Here is a 25890-nt window from a genome sequence, read left to right as displayed (position 1 = left end):
CAGGAGCAAGCTCGGCTGCATTCTTTACAGCACTTGGCACTAAGGCCCTGCAGCAGTCAGCATGTCTTCCCTGGTGTGCACAGGGGCACTTAGAAACCTAAGTTGTTTTGTCCGATCACCAGAGATGACATCTGCACTTGGCAACAATTGAAATACAAGATTGAATAAAAGATCAGACAGGGTTTCCTCCCTGTGTGTAGATTCATCAGTGGGCCACTGTGAACTCAGCCAACAATGGGAATGAGTTAACCATTCAACACTTTTGCACAATGTGCTGCTAGGTCTTCAGAGGAATCGAAGGCGACAGTTGTGGGTAGCGGTGTAGTGTACACATCTGACCTCTGGGGAATGATTTGAAGGCCCCTCTGGAAGGCTGCTGAATATTTCCAGAATATCTCTTGCCTCTATGATTGGCGACAGGTTAAATAATCACCTGGTTCCTTCATTCAATCGCTTGATATTTCATGCAAATTTGCTAGTTGGAAAGATGTTAAGGCAGAATTCAGAATAACGTACGCCTGAATTCAGTCTTTACAGAGGCACTCTTCATGAGTTAGTCCAAGTATGGTTCATTACTGAGAATAAAAACCGTTATAAAACCCTACCTTTCCTATGCTTTCTCCTCTTTAATGCGGATGTAAAAGTTTGTAAGAACTGGAAAGAGTGATAATGTAGCCACTGGAACTGTCTGAAGCAAGAGAACATGTATTAGAAAGGGAAGAACTGATTGTGGTGGAACCTTCGGGCTGATAGGACGAGATGGACAAAGAGAGATTGTTATTAGAAGATGATTTAAAATTAGGCTAGCTTAGAATTACAGACAGCATGAATTCATACTGTGGGGCTCTTGGAGATCTCTGTGGCCTTGTTTACAAAGAATGGGAAGGTCTCATTTGTATCCTCCTATGACAAATATCTCGAAGACCAGACTGTTCTGTGGATGGCAACCTTTACCACTGTCTCCAACCTGAGCACCTCCTCACACGGAAAATAATAGCCCAAGTCTGCCCTACCTTCCAAACCATAGCTAAGATGTGGCTTAAACACAGACTAGAGAGCATGTGGTTTCTACTCTGAATCAAGCTGCAATTTACAAAATTATAGTTTTTCATTTAGAGCCTCAAAGAACTCGAATGCAGCTAGAATATTTTACTCTCTATTTCATTAAATTATTAGACTGTATCATTTTAATTATTGGTTTGCTAAGAGATTAAACATCATTACTGTTTTCCCTTTATTATGATCTGAAGGTACGTGTTCAAGTCTTGTAGATAAGCTTATAAATAAAAGTTGGATAGAGAGACGAAAGGAAGACACCCACTGTGGAGATGAGAGAGAAGGCACTCAGGAGAAAGGAGTCGGGGATGGAGGGGTGGAGGGATGGGGGTGGAGGGATGGAGGGATGGAGGGATGGAGGGATGGAGGGGTGGGGGTGGAGGGATGGAGGCATGGAGGGGATACTCCCATGGGTAGCTTTTGGTTCCATGTGATTCGTATGCTTTCTGCATACTTGATTTTTATTTCATGAGATGAAGAGAAAGATGAATATACCACCACAAGTCTTTGAAATTTGGAGGCTCCAATAGTAGTTTGCTGGAGATGTGTGTGATCAGAGAATTGCAGACCTGCAGCCTAGCTCCTAGGGAGATGGCAGGGTGCCCCCCCCCCTCTGAGCAGGAAGAGAGGCAGAGAGGTGAGGCCTCAGAATGTGCCCAAAGCAGCAAGCACACAACACCCGAGATAAATAGCCATCGAAACTCAAGATGAAAGGACCTTTTCCAGGAACAGGTGCTCCAGAGATGCCAGGGTCCTCTGAGATCACTAAAACAAAGTGCAGTGATTTAAATAAAATGCTATTCCTTGGTTCTTTAAAAGCTGTTTTTCAAGTGCCCTGGAAAACATCGACAGTCCTGAGGACTATCATAAGCAAAAGCCACTGTCAGACCATTGCCAGCATTGAAACAATTTTTATATCTGAATATAATTGCCTATATACTCTACTTATTTTAAAGAATAGTTTTTGAAATTGCCTCCGTGATAAAATGGGAATATTAAATGCAGAATAGGATGTGATATGTGATATACAATATATAATATAATATATAATATTATGTGCTATATATAATATATATTATGTATAATATATATAGTAAACATTAGACTGATGCAAAAAAGCATTCAAAGAATTCATAGGTTTGCTCTGGGTTGTTTGTCACAGTAACTTTATCACAATGGCCAGAAATGTCTGTACCAAACAACACTAGAAGAACTAAGGAAAGAAATCTTGTTTGCTCAGAAGACTAAAACCAGTGTTTTAAGAACTCAACCATGGAACAGCCTGTGACATAGTTTCTGTCACAGGCTTAAAGGACAGGAAAGGGGGGATAGTGAGACGAGGGAGGGGTGGAGGGTGAGTAGGGGCAGAATTGGCTGCATCCTTTTGGATCTGAGAATGAAGGAAAGCAGAGTCTCTGAGCACAGAGGCAGCAAAACATCTGATGCTTCAAGAACCCTATATCAGGGATGGGGAAGGGTCTCAGCATGAAGGTGGAGAGATAGCTTGGCTTCCTTTGAAGGCTGAGGACTGTTGTCACACATGGCTTCAGTAACAGACACGTGCCAAGATATATCTGAACTCATTTTGCAGCTTAGCGCCTTCCCTTTGAGTTTAATGGAAATCTCCTTCTAACTAAAACTGTACTGGAACATGAGCGTTAAGATACATGAGGGTACTTAGACATCAGGGCGCACAAGGAAAGGCGAACATCACTGTTCCTCCTAGGACACAAGCCACTTCTTCAGGGAGGGGCTTGGAGGAGAGAGGAGGAGGCATAACATGGTAACTATGAATGAATGAGTGAATGAGTTTCTCGGACTCAACGGGTGAGGATGGATGATGTACCCTGCCTTGGACCACAATGACGCCTCCAGGAAGGATGATATAAGGGCTGTTTGAATAGCTTTTTGCTCCCGGAAACATTTTCCTCAGTCCTTTCCCCATGGCTATTCCAAGCACGCACGTCCTACCCTTAGCTAAGGCAGGAGATTTTCTCTTTGTAAAAGGAAGAGCTCTTGGATCCTCGGATGGAACATTTGCCCTGGACCTGGGAAGAGACTTTCAGTCAGGCGTGTAGAGCCCCTGGGCAGAGGGAATTCAGTACAGATGACCTTTGAAAATGGTGAAAGTCACAGGAGGCCTAGAAGGCCGAAGGTAGATAACCACACCTGACTCTAGGTTTCACTGAGAGAGGAGCCCAGGCTCCTAGAACATTTCAGTCATGCCACAAACGAGCAAAACAAAACCTCTAGAGCGGGAGAGAAGAGGAAATGCGAAAGTCGGATTCAAGATTCCAGTGACAGCCTCAGAGGGCAAGTTAGTAAGTAGTCAAGAGAGTAAGGCATAGAATGTCCATCGCTGGAGTCAGCGTTTTAAATTAAATATGCAATAAGAGTCTGTAAAGAGTTTTTAAAAAATCTACCATGACCTTTCCATTTTGATTTATTGCTACCTCCATGCTTTTGCATTTTACTGTAAACTAATAAAGATCCCACACATCAAAGTGTGTTAGACCATAATAAAAATGAGCAGAGTAGAGCCCATTAAAGTATATGTACAAATTTACATTTTACTACTCAATCCTACCTATAAACAACAACGTAGGATTAAATGCATGGTGCCTTTTCATGGTATGAAAGGGGGGTGGAGTAGATGCCGGATGCTGGGACGCGTCCATGACTAGCAGGTTAACATTTCATTAGGAGACAGAAATCTCACGCGCAGATCATTGGAAATCATGTACTGAGGAGGACCAAAGGAGGGTTGCTTGGGTTACCTCATTTGAATGGGGTAGGAGTTACTTTAGGGAAGTCCTATAAGGCAGCACAGGTATAAGATATGGATCTATAGGATATGTATATTTTAGCATCATCGTCTACCAAATGACAGGTTAAGTGAAAGGCCAAAATACATTTACAATATGTCTCCTGCCATATCACCCACTTTTAAGTCCTCTAGTTAACTCCCAAGGCACAGATGTTGCTTTGACTTCCAATGAGCATAAAGCAGACAAACTCAAACAAAATACTCATGCCCTATCTTTTACATTGCTGTGCAAGTTGGACAAAAGCCTTCCCCAAGTTGATGGCGACCCCAAAGAGGTCATTTGTGTCATCACCATTGGAGAGTAGCCTATCACTTCTACCAGTCTCTACGGCTACCGCATTTGTCCAAGAGCACGTGATGTACACTGGTTCCTTTAATGCTCTTTCTGACGTTCTGATTACTTGCATTCAAGGAGAGAAAATTGTGAGAGAGATCAATAGGAACAGCAAGGAAAACTGTAAGTGAAATAGCCTGGTGAAGCCACAATAATCCACAGGAGGCTAATATCCCTGTGCTTGACACCTACTGCCCGATGGGTCTCTCCAGTTCATCAATAAGCTGCAACCGCAAGAATGCTGAGTAAGGATTTATATCTAAACGGAGCCTCGTGCTTTTGGATGGGAAGTGGATACCGGAGGCAATGAGTCTTCAACAGAAACTGCCTTTGCCGAATGTGTATAATCTTTGCTTTAATGTTCAACATGCGATGCCAAAAAACCCATTTTCATCCTCAAGAAGACAAAACTCTTGATTATTGATCTCCTAATTGATGAAATACAGGTGATGCCTTCCATGCCTAAAGTCCCTTACTGCTTGTCCTGAGTTAGCTAATTGCGTAGGCAAAGGGTATTAGTATTTGCAAGACTAGTAATTCAATTGTATCATCTCATTTTTTCCCCACTGAAAATCATAAAACACTATAGAAACATTTAGCAGGTTTAAGAACAAAGATAGAAGGGTCAGTTGGCCTTTCATTTCCTTTATGTTATAATTTTTAATGTAAATACATTTTCTATTGGGTAATTGGTACTCTCTCCCATCCATGAGATGGTGTATATGCTATAAACAGGTTTTGTGAATGTAATTTCACAATAATGGGCTCTTTTGCACAAATGGAATTACAGTTTCTGAGTGGAGCAGCAGAAGCAAAGATAATATCTTTTAGGGAGTAGAGGGCCTCCCCAAAAGAGTAGGAAAATGCAGAAATTTGTCGGGAAATGATTCATCTCTACTTCAGAACTTGCTGGGAAGGACAAGACAAAAGAAACTTCTCTGGCCTGACCTGAGATGGGTCATGTCGGTCCCAGAATCCCTTGCTTATAGACAGTGGTTCTAGTATACTCTCTGACAGTCTTCTGTTGTGACCTAGAGAGCCCCATCTTCTGTCACCCTAGGAAGTGAGGCCAACAAAAATTCCTTTAAAACCCCTGGATCTTCTCTCCGCTCTCTAGATGTTTTCCAGGAACCCAGCTAGCAAAGAGACCGTTTCCACATTCATTAAGCACATACTCGGGGAGGTGGGACGTAGGATTGTGGTCTTTCTCTGATTAATCACCTGCTATAATAATAAAAAGAATTAAACACATAAAAGGAATAAGAGAAATCTCTTGTTCTTTATGCCTCTCTTTGGTAGCCCACTGGCTGCCAGTGCTCATAGTTACTAGTGAAGGCAAACTGATTCTGGCCCTAGGGGTTCCAAGCCTCCATCAGGTTGTGAAGGATGAAAGCCTTGATTTCGGTGCCCGTGACCCACGTGGTGGCAGGAGGTGTTAAGCTTGCAGAACAGATATGGTCCATTCTAGTGCTTCCCAGAAGCAGGGCCACCTTGCCAGCCGAGCTTAGTTGTCAGTGTAAAGTCAACCGAATCCATGATGCTCGGGGGAGGGAGGCAAGCTGAATCAACAAGGAACGCCTCTGGCTGACTTGAGGTTCAGATCAAAAATGTATTTAGTTTGATAAGTTTTTGCTTCAGTGTTCTCTGGTTGGTACTGCTATATTTATCATATATATGGCATATACCATATGCACATATACATGATTATTAATAAAATCTTACGTCTTTATTCTTCCTCAAGATGGACATAAGAAAACCCGAGATGAAGGATCTTAATCTTTGTGGGAGTCAAAAGTTCTAGACTCCCTGATACAAAATGATTTTTCTTTTGACCTGTACCAAAGACAGGGCAGAAGCAAGCACAGTAGAGTATCTTACTACGTGATAATTTAAACACACACACACACACACACACACACACACACACACACACACACACACACAGAGGGAAGGACCACTTTATAAAAAAAAACAAAACTTTTCACACTCACTTTCCCAAGAGCCGCGAGCAGCCATTAGTGTAAACTGGTATACTGCGTGGGTGTCTTCAGGTTTTGAGAAGCCGAGAAATGTACCTGAGTCGACTTAGCAGGTGTCAGAGAGAGAGAACAGAATTGACTCTTAATTTCTAGGGCTTCTATTCTGTCATGCACAGCTGTGATATTTTTCCCTCGAGTGAAACACAATTAACTTTTAGTTTCCTTTTTGTGGTATTTTTACGGTAGTCTATCTGATAATTCCAAATCACCAATGATTTTGGAGGTTGAGTGAAAATCAGGTCCAGTTCATTTGACTGCTGTGGCTGAGGACATTGTGATTTCTCCTTGTGTGTCTAGGGTGATGGCATTTGATTAGCTTCGAAGAGGCTTTTACCACACAGTATTTAATACCCACGCATCCTGTTTCTCTTACAATGTTATTCAGTTTTGCTGGTAGTATTTTTCCTGCATATGGTTTGTCCCAAATGCCCTTTGTTTATTATTATTTTTTTAATACACATGGAAAAGAGAATATGAGGATAGTGAGATGCCAAGGGTTTGCTACAGATCTAGATCTCGATTAGAACCCTGAGCTAAGGAGTTGGGAGTGGGGATGAGGGGGGAACCACTTTGGCTTTTGAATTTTTCATTTCACATGGCTCAAATCTCACTTGCTTTGTATGGGACTTATTCTGTCTCCAGCTTGAATGGGCTAACCCCTCCTATCTGATGCTAGTCTAATCCACATTTTAAACAAGCAATTTGTGTTCTCATATTGGTAAATGACAAAGGAAGAGACGCTTGGCGCACCTAAAGCATCCTGGCATCCCTTGCCAGAGCTGTGAGTGTGACGCTGCTTTCCCTTCCCCAGAAGGAGAGCATAATTTCATTATCCATGAATCAGCGCCTCTTAGACTGTAACATCCTTGTCAGAGAGGCTAAGAGCACCACTGTTTAGCTAGCAGCAGAGGAGGAAGGAGGGAGAAAGCCCCGGGGCGGGGTAGGGTGGGGGCCGAAGCACAGGTCACTGACATGGTCGACAAACTGGAGAACAGTTCTCATGCCGAGGAGGAGGCCTCCTTCCATGCATAGCTGCGCCATAAGCAAGAGTTGGTCCTGATTCAGTTCTCTCTCTCAATAGCAACGCAGGGATCTGGTTCCCCTGTTAAACTCTATTTCAGAATCCTGACCACAAAAAATAGTAACATTCTTAATGAAAACATTACAGACCACTTGAGCTAATATCGTTGAGTAGTTCAGACGCTTAAAGCGTTTCTTATCTATTTCTATTGCGTTGCTGCTTGCTCTGTGACTTCCGGTACTTATTTCTAGCTCTCGATACCAATTTTATATCTTTTCTTTCTGTTACCACTAAGAAAATAAGTAGGCACTTATATCTTTGATAATATGGATGATAATTATACCTCACACCAAAGTTAACAATAAATATGATGCACAGAGAAACCTACGCTGCCAATAGGTTCACAAAAGACAAAACCAAGATGCTAAAATGTGCGAACAGATGTAGTTACTCAGAGTATCCACTAGAGGTCAGTGCCACTCTATGGAAATCAGCATTGCCACTCTGCTTAGATAGTTGACTCACCAAACCAAGTTTAAAAAGAAAAAAAAGGGCGGGGGGTAGGGGAGACGGTTAAAATCTTTAGAAAGAGGGCACGTCAACATCCTTGGAAGGTACAGAGTCACTTAAAATGAATATATCTTGCATAACATTGCTTTAAATCTCTAGCTCGGAGCATGCTTGCTTTGGCACAGTGTGTACTGGGGTTAATAAATAAAGGAGAAACAAACGCGACACACAAATCACACACGTTCAGTTTAAAAGAAGGAACTCCATTTCCTCTCTGTTTTGAGAAAGCATTTAAGGCAGAGAGACTCCGGCATCCATGGGTCTCCAACAGAGCAGTTCAACAGGTCAGAATGCTCCCTTAACTATTTTCCCCTCAGAGGGAAAGTGACCAGTTAAGGTAAAATTGCGATGGAAGAAGAAATGAATAGCCAAGGATTCTTCTCTAATATGCAGTGCGCTTTAAATACTCGTATTAAAACTAGATCCACGGCTACAGACTGCAAGTGCCACGGGGCAGATACAGGACAGTAATGTCTGATCAGGAGGACACTCGCCACCTGGCTTTCCTGGGTGACACAAAGGTGCAGAAACAACTCTAGCCATAGGAGGCACAAATTGGTTCTCAAGGCACTCTGACAGCTGGAGAAGAGTCCTTAACCAAGGAGACACATGTGTTTCAAACTTTTCCCCCTGCCGTTTCGTGCCCTGAATCAAGATGTGTTTTGTTATTTAGTCTAAGGCATTTTGTCTGGTGTCTTCCCAGTCAGTAAATCTCTTAAGGCATTAAAACTGAACAGCCTTCAAAATACTTTTCATTCATTTAATCTTCTACTGGTTCCACACACCAAGTGGTTCTGAGCCTTAGGCATACATTTCAACACAGCAAACAGGTTTTTGCCTATCCCAATGGCACCACAGCACTGATAACTTGAATATATGCATATGAATGTATGTATATATATATTCATGTGTGTGCTTGTATGTGTGTGCACAAACATGTGTTGCTTTGCCTTGACTAGACCTATTTGTTCCCATAGTAAATCAAGCAGAGGATTAAGTAGAGGAATAGAATGGAATAGAATAGAAACAGGCCTTTTCTTTTCCATCTCAACAGTGCATTTAATTATTACAGTCATCTTCACAGTACAGTAAAAATGAGGCTGACCAAAGGAAAGAAATTTTTTTAGATGGAATATGTATTTACTGACAGCTTAGAAAAAAAATGCAAAATTACAGTGTCAGTGAGGAGCACCTCAGTGGGTTTGGTCACCCAGCCCGTGATACTGTAAGATGTGTCTGCATTACTAATCCACTGGGGCTCTGTGGCCATTTGGCCTTAATAACTGCTTACTCCATGGTTAGTCATGGGTAAAGACAGTGCACTTGTGACACTTTTCTGAGCTACTGCCTGGCCTCATCAAAGCACCTTGATAGATCCCCTCGAAACGCTGCTTCTCCTTATTGCTAATAGAAGTATGGTTTTAATAATCTGGATCCCCTGCGGTTATCATACTTCATGTTGACTTGTCTAGATTTTTCCCTTTCAGCCTATGGAAGACCTCCACACTCTGTAAAAAAAAATGCTAGTAAGAAATAGCCATTCACTTTTTCGTTGCTGCCATTATTATTATTATTATTATTATTATTATTATTATTATTATTATTATTTTGCAGCAACTGTTTCGGAAGACTAGGGATGTGCTCAAAGATGTGGGGCTAGTCATAAGGTTGGCCATCCTTAGTGCAAAAATCAAAATTATGACGGTCTGCTCCCACACTAAAACTGCTCATCCGAGAGGACAAAAGGGGGTGACAAGAATAAATATATTTTTCTGAAACCCCATAAATACAGAGGGCGTGAATCCACGCTGCAGTCACAGACTTTCACCAATGACATTAAAAACATGCATGCAGCTTGCAGGCTGCCAAGCCGGTTCTGTACAGAATCACACTGATGGATGAGTTACAATACAGATGAACACAGAGACACAGCGATGTCAACAACAGCAGAGCAAAGACAAACTGTCACAGTGTCCGTCTCTTTAATTTCCCCCTCCAGGCTCCATGTGCCAAGGTGTTACCAGGAGCATCCTTTTTAAGGATGGTGTTGGGGAAGCAGTGTTCCGACATCTGAATGAAGCGTCAGTCATTAGGGGTCTGGTTTGTGTAGAACACATCACAGGACATACAGGACAGCCTCACAAGCCCTGAACAGAACAGCTCAGGGCTCAGGATTCTATGAACTTACACTGGGTTCTTGGAAAAGAACACATCCTAGTGAGGTCCAAGCTTACAGGTCTCTGAGAGAGCGCCTTACCTTAGCAAACCTCATCTCTGAAAACTCCCTCACTTCCAGTGTGGACTATCTGCTTCCTTGGAAGGATGTGCCTATTTAACGACTTGGTTGTGTAATGAATCAACATGTTTAGGGGACACACAGCCTGAAGGAAACCGACAGTGACCCCTTTAGTTTTATTCCACAGCCACAGGGATCCGGATGAGGCTGCAAGGCTCAAACTTTGTGTTCTCAGGGGTCTCCATGTGTTTGGCAGCCATCTGCTTTGGGCATCTTAACCCTTTGACACCCGTCCCGTCCCTGTGCTTTGTGCTTGGCTTGCTGTAATTTCTGAACCCCTGGAAACTGCTCAGGGATCTGCTTTAACCCGCCACCCTCTGTGGATAGTTTTCTGGGATTTTTCTTTTTATAAGGCGGGCATTGTTTCTCATCCCCACTCTCTACAGTGTGCCATAATCCAGTCATCTCAAATTTATTCAACCCTCCAAGGTCCCGGGATCACTCCCCCCACCCCCACCCCCGGATTAGCTAAACTGCGAACCACCTTAAGCTGGAGCTTTGAGCCTCTTAGATGGAGAAGAGCCAGTGTGAGGATCATGGGGAAAACAAGTTTTTATCTGGAAGCAAACGTAATGTTAAAAAAAATCCTTAAAGGGTTTTCTTATACACTAGGCACGGTGTTAAGCCTGAGTTCCAGCTCCACATTGACTGTGGTATTTAAATTTCAAAGGACTTATTATTTATGGGAGGAAAACGACCAGTATTATGAACACACTCTAAGGGGCAGGGATGGCCCTTGCCAGCACAGTGAGAGGGAGGGGGAGGGGCGGGGCACCGTGTTCCCTTGACAGACAGCAGAGTTCAATAAAGTACCCCTTATTTCCCAGCTTTTAAGAGCGCACTCTCTCTGTGTTTCTTTTTTCTTTCTTTCTTTCTTTTTCTTTCTTTTTTTTTTTTAAATCGCAATGGTTCATACCTCACATTCCCTGGAGCCTGATTTGCTATAGGTGCAGGGTCCCGTTCCGTTCAGCAGCATCTCGCTGGTCTCCGTGTTGGTGGGTTTATAATCTACATAAAATTCCTGGGTGCCTGGAGTCATTTGCTTGAGCGATTGGCGTTTCTTCTTCCGGTGCCTTCGCATGAGGGAGCGCTGCTGCAGCTGCTTCATGCTCGCCGGGTACCGCTTCCAGGACACGTACATAACCAAGAGGATGACCAGCACCGACAGGAAAAGGGCCACGCTGCCCGCGATGATCTTATGGAAGGAGATGTGCTCCGTGTCCACATCTGTCTCTGGGCTGGGCTCGGTAGCTCCCACCGTGGGGGGCAGCGGAGGCTTGCTCTCGTGCTTAGGCCTGGGGAGCTTGGGCTTAAACGTGGGCTTGGGGAGGGCCCTGGCCAGGTCAAACCTCTCTGTGGTAGTGCTCTTGCCACAGATGCTGTAGTTCTTCACTGCATCGATCACGTTAACCCCCTGCAGCTCTTTGGGACTGGCGCAGATAATTGTATTCTCTCTCAGACCTTTAAAACTTTTCAGCCAGTTTACCAGGGAGCAGATATTCCTGCTGCATTCCCATATATTCCCAGCAAGACTGATGTCATTGAGAGAGATCCAAGAATCCAGAATCTCTTGACCAATAAATGTGAGCTTGTTGGAATCCAGGTTGAGGCGTTGCAGATTGGGGACACACTGGAAGACACTGGGTCCACTGAAGGCTTCGATCTCATTACCCGACAGGTCAAGTCTCTGTAAGGAGCTCCAAGTCCAGGACATGGTTTGTCCTATGACACTGATTTTATTCCACTGCATGTACAAGTTCTGAAGGCTCACCAACCTTGGGAAAAGGGCCAGGTTGAGCTTGGAAAATTGATTGTGCTCCAGGTGAAGCTCTTTGAGTCTGATCATGCCAGCAAAGACATTCCTGGCTAAACTTCGGATCCTGTTGTATCCCAGGTCCAGAAGTTCCAGGTTGCGACAGTCTTGGAAAATCCGCACCGGGATGGTTCTCAGTGAGTTGGAGCGGAGGTGTAAACTGAGCAGCTTCCTCAAGCCCCGGAACTGTTCAGATCCCAGAGAATGGAGCTGATTATAGGACAGATCCAAGTTCCGTAGATTGGTCACAGGTCTGAAGGTGTTGTTAAGGAAATAGGAGATTCTGTTGGAACTCAGAATCAACTCTTTGAGTCTGCGTATCCCATTGAAAGCATTCTCGTCGATATTGCTGATATGGTTATGGTCAAGGTAGAGCCAGGTGAGCTGGTTGAGCCCTTTAAATTGATTATACTTAAGTTTTTGGAGGCTGTTGTAGCGAAGGGATAAACCCAAGCATCCGGCTGATATACTTGAGGGTATCTCCTGCAGTTTCTGAGACTCACAGTATACCATTTTGCCTTCGCACCTACAACCCTTAGGGCATCCTCTTTCAGCAGAAGAAAGCATAGTCAGTAAGACAGTGGGGGCTAGGACCACCGCTACAGCTGATCCGCGCAGTAGCCTAATTACATTGAAACCTGGAAATAAAAACAACTTAGAAAAGTTATCCCCCCAAAACGAATGCCTATTTTTTTAAACCAAGTAAAGCTAGCCATCTCTTTTCATATTCAGAAATGTAAACATTTAGATACCATTAGCATCAAATATCATCTTTGTAATATAAGGATATTGTATATTTCTAACAGCTAAACAAGGAAATGGAGCCACTGGTAACTGAATTACATAGTCTTAGACCAGAGAAAGATAATCTTTAAAACAATTAAAGCTGAATTATTACATAGACTTAGAGGATTTTTTTTTCAATTTTTTTTAAAGAAGGAAAGAAGAAAAATATCAAAACATACCCATCCTTTGTATTGTTCAAAGGTCGTCCTTAGGTCTTTTGCTTTGGCTTAGGGGCCGCCTGCATGACAGCCCCTGTCAGCTGCAGTGTAGTGAGTCAGGGCTCGCTGACACCCAGGAAGAAAAATTGGACCCCTTGGGAGATGGACCGATTTTGGAACATTATTCTTTATCAGCCATGCAGAACACTCCAAGAACAAATAAATCCCAACACCGCATTCACAGCAAAACATCCGAGTCTTCCTAGGTAATAGGATCTTCATGGATATTACGTCTTTGCATCTTTACAGTGTGTGTGTGTGTGTGTGTGTGTGTGTATTAAAAAAAAAAACTGGCTCCTATAATTTCTTCTCAAAACCCATGATGTATTCCTCTAGGCAACGTGGGGCTACCTGTGCTGCCACATCTGTATTCCATAGCCCGGCGGTCCCGTGGTGGTGAGCACCCAGTTCAGCCACGGAGCTGCGTTGGAGCCCAGAAGGCAAGAGAGCCCGGTTCCGCGCACACGCTCAGCTCACTCCAGCAGACTGTCATTCTGAAAGCTGCTCGGACTGTTGCTTCGGTTTCAGTGAATGCAGTCTTATGTAAAGCTGCCCCCAGTGGCGAGGAACACTATGGGCATGTGCAGAGCTGGCTCTCTTTTATCTTGCAAATGAGCAGGCTCTGCTGGAAAATGAATGGTTCTTTTGGGTGGCTCAATAGGAAGTGAATGGTCAACGTAATCAATAACTAGCAACATTTTCCGTGATATTCAAGTCTTGTTTTACAATTTGGCAACGCCTGTAACTGTCTGCGGCTGCTTAATCGACAAACATGTGCTTCCCAGAGTTTCTTTTTCTTTCTTTCTTTTTTTTTTTCGTCTAGAGCTTGACGTTAAGTTTACAGGTCGGATGTCAATTTTTCTTAACCTCAATGTAGGCTTTGAACTGAAATTTATAAAATGAATTATCGAGCTCTTCACAAAGCTGCATTAAGAGCCTGCACTGTTTGACCTCTTGGAGTCACAGTGATTATATTATGCAAGGTGTCTCAGGATGCTGGACTACATCGGCTTTACAATAGAGGGGATGACTAATGACTCACAAATTAATAGGGCTAATGGGTTTTCTGATTTTCCCACAAAAGATATAATTGGTTTAATGTTTATGACTGGGTTATGGCTTGCTTTGGTTGCTGTGGGCTTTTTTTTTTTTTTTTAAATCAGAAGAGAAATAAACCATTTTTAGTGCTAGTATTAGAACCCCAAGATCATTGGGCCCATAGTTTATTGATATTGCCCCTATTTATTGCACTAATAATATTTATTGGGTGCTTCCTAAGCCCTCTAAATGTAGGCTTCACCCTGCTTCATCAGTCAACATCTGCAGCCTGTAGGACCCCTGCCATCTACATTTCAAAGGTGAAGGACCTGGGACTTAAATGGGTCACCTTGCTCAAGGCTCCAGGATGTGGCAAAGAAGCATAGAGCCCCCAGGCAGAACAAGTCTGTCTTCTGATGCTTCACCCAGCACTCGATCCTTTGAACGGGTGGCTCCGGTGAACATTCTGATAGATTAGGGTAGGGAAGCTGTATAGAGCACACTCTTGGTCCCTGGAGTGGGACCCCCTGAGTTTCCTTTGTCTTAGAAGGAAGGGGGCGAGCAGCCATTCATCATGCAGACTCTTCCTTGCTGAATGGACCGCCCCATCACCTTGTGCAGCTTACTTAGCTCTCTGTGCTTCTCTGTTCTCACCTGTACACTGGACCCAATAGAGAAATTATGTCCTAGGCATATGCTGAGTGTTAAGTTACATCTTCATCTGTGACTGTGGTACTGGGATGAAGCACAGGACCCAGAGCTCGAGCCTCAGTCCTGTGTCCTCTTGCTGTCTTAAAGTGCTTAGCATCTGTGGGTATCGCATACATAGAACTATGCTGCTTTTTAATATTGAATACTGCCCATATTAACTGTTTATGAAGAACTAATTCAGTCAACCAGTGGGGAGAGATCTTGTGCCTTCATCATCTCCACTTTCTATTTAAAATTAATGTTTTGGTTCTGTGGACTACGTCTAATAAGTAATAATTGATGGTTCTCTATCCCAAGGCAAAGCATGACACTTGGCCTATGCGGTTTGTCATTTTCTATAAGTAATTATTATTCTTTAAAATATTTGCCTTGTTTGTATTAGGTACATTGACTGCATCTCAATTAGATATTATCCAAGGGGTGAGCAGTTTGGTAAATGCTAATCATGATAATCAAAGAGGCCATCAGCATAGGGCAATTCCTTGGGTATTATGCTATTGATGATGTAGTTATTACCTTGAACTTACACATGTTGTGGCTGTAATAAGGCTTATTAGAACACATTTCCTTTTCCATTCCCGAAGATTCTATTTTAAGGGGATGAAAGAGGTTGTTTATGTTTTCTTTTTCATTGAGAATTTCCCATATGCATATATCATATTTTGATCAAATCTACCCTCCAATTCCTCCCCTAAACCTTCTGACCCTTTTTTGATTCATTTTCATATGAATCTCCCTCTCCCTCTCCCTCTCCTTCTCTCCCCCCTCTCTCTCTGCAAACCTACTTATTCCACTTAATGCTGCTGTATGTACTTGGGTCTAAGACCAGCCACAGTGGCATGGGAAAATATAGGTTTTCTTTGTGAATGTGGCCACTTCAGTGGCTACTTTTTTTTGATGGACAAGTATATTTAAGAAACCCAGTAAAAAGGAGAGAAAATGAGGATGTCTGATATTGAGATGTGACTTCTAAGTGATCACTTTCTGTGTCTCAGTTATTTTGATACAATAGTGCTTGACATGTCTGAGAGCCACAATATATTTAGTCAGTAAGCACAGTAGCTGTCTTATCAGCTTATTATGCAATGGTAATCTTTTTATATTATAAGATAAGTTAAAATATTTTATTATGTGTCTTTGGTAGTACGCATTAATTATACACAGTTTTATGACAACCTTTTTTATACTTGCTCATGATGTATCACAGTCCTACATATGCAACCCCATGACTCTCTCTTGGCAACTTAGTTCCTCCTTACCCTCTCTCTTTCATCTTTAGGCACTGACAAACATCTAACAGAATGCATGTGCACTGAGTGACTGTGAAGAGTCAGTCCCATTCCTAGGTCTGTTGAGGGAAGTGGATAAAGACATCCATGGCTCTTGACACAAAGTCGCAGGTTACGGCTGGTTCACTTACTGGTCTACCACCAGGACCCAAGAGGAGTCAATACCAGAGCGATAACAGGGTAGGAGGATTCTAGTCTATAGAAGGAACGATATATGTAATGCTACTCTTACACACTCCCGTGTTGACCCTAGAGATTTCCTCTCTCGGTGAGATTGGAAATCATCACACGGGAACTACTCTTAAATGATGTGTGTGAGAGGTGGGAGAAAACAAGATCAGCAGCTTGAGGCAGCGCTCATCTTCATGGTCAAACCTTAAGTATCTCAGGAATAGTAATTATACTTTGAAACCTCAGTACAGAAGGATAAGACTGAGTCTTTATTATCTAACATTCTGAATGGGACTTCTCAACCTGCATGTCTCAAAAAGAGCCTAAGGGAATCATATTTATAGCTTCTTTCCCATCCCTTGACATCAAAAGCTTCTGCTTTTCCTGCTCACCCTTCCTCCTTCTCACTGGGAGGTCGTTATCGAGACAACTTTCTTGGTGATCAGCTGTACAGGGCCACTCACTCGTCCGTGTGCCTCCCACCCCTGTGACAGAAGTTCAGCAGAGACCAGGGGAATGCAATTATCTCATGTTGCTTTTCAATGGACAGATATGTTGGGGCTATTAATGGCAAATAACCTTGTCTTGTATTGCACACCTTGTCTTTAATTTTCACATGTCTTGGCTCCCCACCTTGTCTTGCTCCATGGCTCTGATCTCGTGCTCCTTCCCTGGCTCTCAAGATTGGTATTTCACTCAGTGCTGACCACCTGTCTCTTTCTCAGAGGTAGTTTTGCTATTCTTGCATCATGGCACTCTGAGTGGCCCCTCCTTTGGCGCCAGCCCTTAAGTTGCCAGCCCTCTAGGCTTGTCCTTGTTAAAGGCAGCAAAGTTCTTGAAGAGGGGAAATTATCAGTGAGGCTAGCTGAAAAAAACCCAAAGTGGAAATCACAATTCAGATCCACATTCTCATTCCTTAAGGCTGTGGAGATTATTCTAAAGACACCGAGTCATCGTTCAAAAGGAAAATACTGTATTTTGGGGAATTTTACTGATTTTCTTGTATGTTTTTCATAGATTGTCCTTTTTTACTTGTTGACTGAAAGCCAACTTTCCAACACAGACAAAATTACACCCCATTATGTGTTTAGCAACTTCCTTCACCATCGCCACCATAGAGAGTACTTAAATTTCACCAAATGCATCATCAGGCCTTATGATTTATACAACTATAAAACACGATGTCCTCTATCTAAACACTTTTTAAATTGCACTTATGTTACTTTGACTATCATACCACATTTTGTTTAAATACCTGGATATAATGCCAAATTTCAGTTCAATATGAAATGGGATCGCCAAATATAAAGTTGTAAAAATTGAGATTGTAATAGGGTATCTTCAGGATACCTGGCTTCAGAAATTTCATCAATTTGGCAAATGAATAGTTTGGATACAGTTATATACTAGACACTGTTCCAAATATGTGGACATTAGTGTGCAAAATAAAGGTTTACACTGTTTGAAACTTACATTATAGGTCAGATGTTAATCACGTTAACTTGGAATCAGAAGTGCCCCCATAAGCTCATGTTTTGAGCACCATTTTCCTAACATGCGCTGTTGGTTGGAAGGCCATGGAACCTTTAGGAATTGAGATCTCTTCCATAGAAACGAGGTTACCAGATTTAGGCCTCTGAAGCCTGCAGCCCAGTCTTTACCTCTATTCTTTCCTCTTTATATTCTGCTGTGATACAATGAACCTCTGCCACAGAATTCCCTACCACAAAGCACTCCACGCCTTCCCCATCACATGGACTGAGACCCTTTGAGAATGTGAACTGAAGGCAACATCTTTCTCAAAGAAACTGTTCTGTTAGAGGCATTTTTGTTACAGTAAAGTAGACATAATTAACACGAACATGTAATTTGGACTATGGGCGAAGAAAAAATATGATGGTTGGGTGTGCAAGACAATAAATATGATTTTAAGCAGGGTGGTTAGGGACACTAGGGAAATGGCCTCAGCAAACTGAAGAATGAGATGGGCCTGAAACCAAAGACTTAACGAGGGTGAGGAATGGCTGGTGTACGTCCTAAGGTAGAGACAGACCATGTGTTTGAATGGCTGGTATAAGCACCAAGGTGGAGACAGATCATGTGTTTGAACGGCTGGTGTAAGTCTCAAGGTGGATATTGGTCATGTGTTTGATGGACCTCAAGAAGTACAATCAACCTGCCATAGACATGACAGCTCTAGAGACATCAGCGATGAAGCCACAGAGATCCTAGGTACTGGAATACGGAGGTACTGTATGCTGTCGTAAAGATTAGCTTTACTCTGGAATGATGGAACTTCCCCCCCACTCCAGAATGGATGCCCTAACAACGTTGTATGTTAAAGGATCCTTTTGTGTGGATTCAAGACTTTCATCCACGACAAGTTCATATATAGAAGCCCCTATCTCCAATGTGGTGGCATTTGGAGATGGAGCCATAGAAGATCACGATGTCAGAGCACTCATGACCAGGTTAATGGGATTATAAAGTAAGAGGAGACATGATTGTATTTGTTTCTTCTCCCTCTGTTCTATGCCATGTGAGGATCCAGGAGAGTGAGTCTGTGTACATGTCATGATTAGTGTTGTTTCTAGAAAGTCAGATCTGCTACATTTTCTAGTCTAGGTCTTTAAACTCTGAGGAATTGGAACCTGATGTTTGCACCACACATGGCATTTTGTTACTGTAGCCCATGTTGGCTAAAATGATCATTCCTGGGCCCGTTATTGCAGCGGAGGCCAGGGTTGAAGCTAATAAGGAGGTTCTCACAGATCAGGGGAAAAGGTGGTGAAACTCAGGCCAGTGTGGTAGCAGGAGAAGCAGCTGAACTTTGTATATTTTTTATTTTTAAAATTTGTTTCATTCATATGAGTACCCTGTAGCTGTCTTCAGACACACCAGAAGAGGGCATCAGATCGCATTACAGATGGTTGTGAGCCATCATGTGGTTGCTGGGATTTGAATTCAGGACCTCTAGAAGAGCAGTCAGTGCTCTTAACCGCTGAGCCATCCCTCCAGCCCCCCCTCTTTGTATATTTTAGACAAAACAAATAAATTATTTTTAATGGGTTGGAAGTAGAGGTATGATATAATGAGAGAAATTAAAGGTGGATCCTTCGCTTTAGTTTTAAAGGAGATATTCTTTCTTTTTTTTTCTTAAAAATTACGAACATACACATGTCTGTATGTGGGTGTATATACATGAAGGAAGGTATCCATCAACACCAGAAGAGGGCGTCATGCCAGGGAACTGTAACTATGGTAGTGGTAGCTTTGACCTCCCTGACATTAGTTCTGGTAAGAAATGGTCCCCTGGAAGAGCAGCAAACACCCTAAACTTGCTGTGCCAGCTCTCTCAAACTCAGTCCTTAATTTTATTGGCTCAGCAATCTGGAGGACACCGAGGCCATTGGTGGCCTTTGTGGGTCAAGTTTTAGGACAAAGCTCAAGAGTTTAACATACTGGAATTAAGTCTCGATTTACGACTCATCCATTGTTTAACTTCATGAGATTTTAGGTTCTAAAAAACATATGTATTCTATTTCATATTTTGTTTTTTGAGGCAGGATCTTATGATGTATGTAGTTTAGACAGATCTTGAACTGAAATTCTCCTACCTCAGCTTCCCAATTGCTGAGATTCCAGGAATGAATTACTGAGCACAGAACTGTCTTACTATTCTATTTCTTCTTACTATGTGTGTGCATCATTGTGAACTTGAGTGCAGAAGCCCATAGAGCCCAGAAGAGGGCACTGGGTCCCTTGGAGCTGAAGTTACAAATAGTTGTGAGCTCCCTGACATATGTGCTGGGAACTGAACTTCAAAGGCAGTTCTCTCTCTCTCTCTCTCTCTCTCTCTCTCTCTCTCTCTCTCTCTCTCTCCCTCCCTCCCTCCCTCCCTCCCCCCTCCCCCTCTCTGTATTTACACTTTATCTTCTGATAGTATAATTTGAATACAATACTCTTCTCTTCACTTTACTTCCTCCAAGCCTTCCCTATATCCCTTTCTATTCTCTTAAATTCACAACCTTTTACTTTTTTCTTTTTTACTAATTATCACTTCCAATATTCACATGCATAGCTTATCTCCATTTTCAGTCATATTCTAATCATCATTAGACATTAACATGGCCTCGGAATACTCTTGATCCTACCTGCTCCCTTCAAGGGCTCCGTTAAAAACTGTCTCATCACAACTGACCACCTCTGACTCAGATAAATGCATGAGAAGTGTTTAGCGTCATACTCTTAAAATGGCCTCTCGATCTCTTTCTAGAAAGAGGAACTATCAAATGAACAAAGCTTCACAATCACTAGATCATGCAGATATTTGTGTGTGGTAGCAACAGTGCTTATTCTTGTGACTTGTATTCCTGCCTACAACTTCCTGCAGAAGGATGGCATAGGCTAATTTTGAGAATAGGTAACTATCACAAGTTTATATTGTACTGCCATTATGTAGGACACTTCTGAAGACCAAACATGACCTGAATAAAGATTTTTCTTTTTTTTTTTTGGTATAAATTGTATCCAATACATAAAAGCAGAAAAATCTTATAAAAAAAACCCAACTACTACAATTATCAGTATTATGCAGGTTTTTAAATTCTTGCTCTCTTCCAATATACACATATTATTATTTTCTTCTACAGTATTTTAAAACCAAGTCTCTGTGCATATATATATATATATGATATATATGTATATATGATAACATATATACATGTTATATGATATATGATATATGATATATAACATATAAATGTTATATGATATATGATATATGTATATATGTATATATCATATATATGTATATATGATAACATTTAATTTGATACCTACATCATACGTACCTGACAGAGTCAGCAGGAAGTTCTGAAATGTGCTTTGTTGGAATCAAGTCTCAAAGTGTATATACTCTTTGGTCTCTGTAGCCTCTTGTTTTTCTTTGTTCATTTGTTTGATGGCATTGAGTTGCTAGAGCTCTTGTATCATGACTGACAAATTGTTCTATGCCTTGCACACGATGTTTCTCCATTGTGTCATTTAATTTGCCAAGAGTCAGTGTAGTAGCATGCGGATTGAGCAAGAGTCCTTCACTCTTTCAGAAGGAGCACTCAGCTTGGATGCCTCCTTTGGGAATCTGATCACTCTTGGTGATGATTTAGAGCTTGAATGACTTTTGAGTCATGTAGGGGTTAGAGAGTGGAGAGAAATTTGTGCATCTAGCTATTCATACTAGCAGGAAATTTAGCAATGTCTTCTCTGACAGCTTTGATAACAAGAATTAATAATAAGGCACCTTGAGTCAATGTTGCACTAATATTCATATTATTAGAATTTCTGTTCTTTATTTCCTACCACAGTTCTCATTTTTGCTTATAGTCAGCAAAACACTGATGTTGTTCTTTGAAAAATCAATCCATGAATTTGTGCATTAATGTGAAATGTTCTTCTAATACTGTCTCAACAAAGACTTTTATCAAATGAACAACAAAATTTTATTTGTAGTCTCTTATAATGAGAAAAGCAATCACTTTCTAGATTTTTATGTAGAGCAGATTCCAAGAAGAAACACCTGGGCATCAGAGCCCAGATGTGTAATTTAGTCTTCCATATAGTTCCAAGCTTCCTAAGGTTTCTTACAGTAGAACAAAGGAGTTTTTGTAAGGTAGCTATTAAAGGGCCCTGTAGCCAAATTTGTCTCTCAGTATTTGATGTTCTTCTCTGTATGGATGGCCGTTCGTTGAATGTGAAGTCAAAGTTTTTGAAAGTGGTATCATCATAAACATCTGACTGTATTCATATCACACATATTCCATGATAACAAGAATTTTAAATCCAGTCTACATTGTTCCATCATTGCCTATGATAGTTTGAAATGACTAGACTAAGATATTTTAGGATTTGACTTCCTAGCAAGTATTTTAACACAGAGGATTAAATTCCCCAGCCACCAGGTGCGAAAGGATAATGCAAACCTTGATTTGAGAAAGAGGTAAATGTTCTATGGGTTGGTTCTATTTCTGTATCTAAAGCAAGACATCTGGTTGATAATTATTTTAGGCTGTATATCCAAGGTGCAATGAACTTCTATATAGGTTTGCAATGTGTTAGCAGAAAAGAAACCTGTGGGTTCTTAAATTGTACTAAAATGCATTTGAAGTATTTGGGGACTCAAGTTACATGAGCTGAGGAGTTGTCCTTATACTGCTGATATTTGATCCCAATGGCCATTTTATTTCCTGATTGAAAATTAATCCCAAGAGGGTTGGAAGATGCTTGGAAGAATTCAGGAACTAATAACAGAGCCACCATGTGGCAAGACTGTGATTCAAAAATTAAACTGTAAATTCTCTGTGTAGTTGCTTTTATTTGCTACATTTTTATAGAATAAAGTTTAAATAGTAACATCTTAGAAAATACTGAGACTGCCTCATGAATACTAGCCTTTTTCTTTCTGCTATTATGTTGTTAACTGGTTTATCTCTTCAATGAGTATTTACTATATTCTCGAGCTTTCCTTGGTGTTGGTGATGCAATTGATACAATAGTAACAGGTAATTGCTGGTCATGTATTTTGGTTGATGAGACAGTTAAAAAAAAATCACAGGTCCACAGTGCTGTAATAGCTCGCTTTAGGGCCAATGGAGGAACACGGTACAGCATGGATGAGGGTAGGGACAGATTTGTTGGAATCAGACAATCCCTCTGGAGAAATTACAGGTACAAGCAACTCACTCACGTGATATAGCATCCTCTGGGTTTTTTCTTTTAATTAGTCCCAAATCAAAGGGAGGCATTCTTAAAGCACATTCATGCCACAGATGACACCGGAACTTGTAGAGGGACTGGATAAGAGGTTTTGCACTAGCCAGTTCTTCATGTCTCTAGACATCAACTGAACTTCTTAGGAATGGCATGGAGTTCCTGGAATTAATGCATTCTCCACCGATGAGTCCCACAAGCCTCACTTATATGCCATCTAGACCAGATTTTTCTGGCTTATCTAGATTATTTTCTTATTCTGTTAGAAGTTGGAGACATTATACTTAAATTTAATAATTTGTCATGACAATTTACAGAAGTCAGGGAAAGTTAATTTATGTCTATATGTTTCTAATAAAGAGTGTAGATGGACTCTCTATGGAGTGTAGATGAGGGACTGGAATAGGTTCTAGAAGGTTCTGAGTAGTTTCTGTTCCACAGATTTTGGTAATGTGGATATTTTTATTAATTTAGAATTTCTCCACATTCTTTAAGAAATTTTAGAAAGACTTCAACAGAGGAATAATCGATTACCACTCAACCTCCAGCTGTTTATTCCCAGAGGACATGGTTGAGGCTGAACCTTTGAAGCTTCTGGTCACAGTTTGATTTTTCTGGTGCTTGTCCCTCATCCTGCAGAGGACAACCAAGAGTTATCTCACGGGAAAAAACATGTTCCCAGCACTCCTATTACTCAGGAAATTATAGGGATTTTTTTTGATACTCTTTGTCAGAAATTGGGGACAGGCGAAATATCTATTATTATGTCACAGCCACAAATGCTTTATGGTGGCTTCAGGAACTCACTTCTTCCTCTCCAGCACACTAGCCCAAGGCCAGGCATCCTCTCTTACCAGCACAGTTGGAATTTCAAGGATGGTGTTAATAAATATAATTATCAACTGCAAAGAAAGCAATCAAATGATAAAGACATAATCCATAAAATATATATTAAGCTCTGCTGACTTTCTTAAATGCTATTTTAAGGAGTGTTTCCTTTGCTACCCCACTTATTCAAAGAGTGTTAAAGTCCCCTCAGTCATATCTAACCCAACAGGATTTTCATACAAGAGGATCTCCCCAACCCAAGAAGACTTCCCCAACTCCACCCCTGATTTTCTTTGACATCTTAACTCTGTTTCCTGATCCACCTGGTGGTCTAGTTCTTTTTTTGACAAAAACAAAAAACAAAAAAACAAAAAAACAAAAAAACAAAAAAAAAAAACAGCCACAGCATCAGTTTTCTCAGAGTTCTTCAGATTTAATAGGTAGGTTAAAAATGGAGAACATTAAGGAATAATATTTATTCACAGAGAGCCGAATTTTGTGCACATAGTTTAAACAGCAAATACGAAAGGCTTCTATTGGAAACATCCATCTCTACCCCACCTTTCCCTCCCACTCAGTCATTCTTTCTAGAGGCAATCACTTTGTTTTATCTCACATTTATGACCCATAATATTTTAGGATTTTACTGATATTTCAACACCACGTTAATACAACCAAGGATGTAGTATCATTATTTGCTTCCTGCTTCCCATGACAAAATTGCTATTAAGTTAATATTGACTTGATTGATAACCCATAGCTTATGGAAACTGTGAAGAATAGAATCAAAAGGTATGCTAGGTAAGTTTTCATTGTTGTTCAGTTTTAAAGAAATGTTGAGAATCATTCTCACTTTTCTTCTCTCTATTTTAAATTTGTGTATCAATCTGGGTTAGCCTGTGACAGAGTGGTCTTTATTTGTCCTAAGTGGTACCTGTTTGACATTTCCAATCACCAAAGCAGTTCAAACCCTCCCACTTCCTGTTATACTATGTTGTTCTGCTCTAGTCCGCAACCACACTGACCACCAAGTGCTAGCCTAACCACTCTCCAGTATGGGACTCTGATTCCTATATTCCATGTATCACGTTGATTTCTTACTCAATTTGCTAACCCAGCTTTGTAAGTGATTCCTCAGAAAGGATGAGCATGAAATGGAGAGTCCATATCAGGGGCTTTTGTATCTTCACTCCGCCCGCTTCTGATTGATGGGTTCTTGCGCATGCACCTGCGGTTCTGTCTTGTAAACCATTTTCTTCCAGGACCTTCAGTGCAAGCTTCTGTTGTGGCTTCGTGGCCGCTGAGAAGCAGACACTCTTCAGATTTGCCCTCTTTTAAATGGTTAATCTTTTATTTTCCCTCCGGATGCTTTCGTTCTTTACTTTCCAAGGTATTTGGAAGCCAGGGTCTACTTTAGTTTGAATCTTTATTCATTTACTCTGTAGTACTTGGTGAACCATTCAAGTCTAGAGACTTGTGCTCTTTGGCTCTATGGAAATTTCTTGTATTAAAAATTATTTTATTTTATGCATATGAGTGCTTTCCCTGCATGCATTCCCATGCATCCTGTCCTTACTTGGTGCCAAAGGAGGCCAGAAGAGGGCATCGGGTCTTCTGGAACTGGAGTTACATAAGGTTCACCGAGCCATCTAACTAGCCTCTGGACCCCGTGTGTGTGTGTGTGTTTGTGTGTGTGTGTGTTTGTGTGTGTGTGTGTTTGTGTGTGTGTGTGTTTGTGTATGTGTGTGTGTTTGTGTGTGTGTTTGTGTGTGTGTGTGTAAATTTATTCTCCATATTTTCTTTGTTCTCTCTGGAATTATTATTTTGGAAGATTTTAGGCTTCCTGGATTGGTACTTTGATTTTTTTCTTTTCATCTCCTCATCTTTTTATCTTTACCACAGCTCTATGCTGTGATCCTTTATGTATTTACTAAAAACTTAGGTATCAATAAACGATGTCAAATCCACATGTGCTGATACCCCTGTGTGAGGATTGCTGTAATTTTACTGTAATGACTCGGGTGGGACCGCAGTTTAAAATAGTTATAAGTTTAGAATAAGCATTATGCAGTCTCCATAAGAAAATGTTTGCTGACACCTGAACTCCCATCCCAACTTGCATAAC

General features: G+C 41.3%; 2 protein-coding genes across 2 annotated transcripts in view; one reads left to right on the top strand and one right to left on the bottom strand.

Moving 5' to 3' along the window:
* The window catches only part of Lrrtm3 (leucine rich repeat transmembrane neuronal 3), a 172561-nt gene extending 159068 nt beyond the window's left edge, over nt 1–13493 (bottom strand). Inside the window, exons 1-2 of the mRNA XM_032888433.1 lie at nt 12922–13493; nt 11060–12594 (exon numbers count right to left, since the gene is read on the bottom strand). Coding sequence (XP_032744324.1) covers nt 11060–12594; nt 12922–12925 — 1539 coding nt within the window. The 5' untranslated portion in view covers nt 12926–13493. The remainder of the gene's footprint in view (nt 1–11059; nt 12595–12921) is intronic.
* Ctnna3 (catenin alpha 3) overlaps nt 1–25890 on the top strand; it is a 1495245-nt gene that overhangs the window by 581319 nt on the left and 888036 nt on the right. The gene's annotated exons all lie outside the window — the stretch shown is intronic.

Source organism: Rattus rattus, chromosome 18 (assembly GCF_011064425.1).
Source record: "Rattus rattus isolate New Zealand chromosome 18, Rrattus_CSIRO_v1, whole genome shotgun sequence".
Taxonomy (NCBI): domain Eukaryota; kingdom Metazoa; phylum Chordata; class Mammalia; order Rodentia; family Muridae; genus Rattus; species Rattus rattus.
Note: the sequence above shows the minus strand (reverse complement) of the source record. Positions and strands in the feature narration are given on the sequence as shown.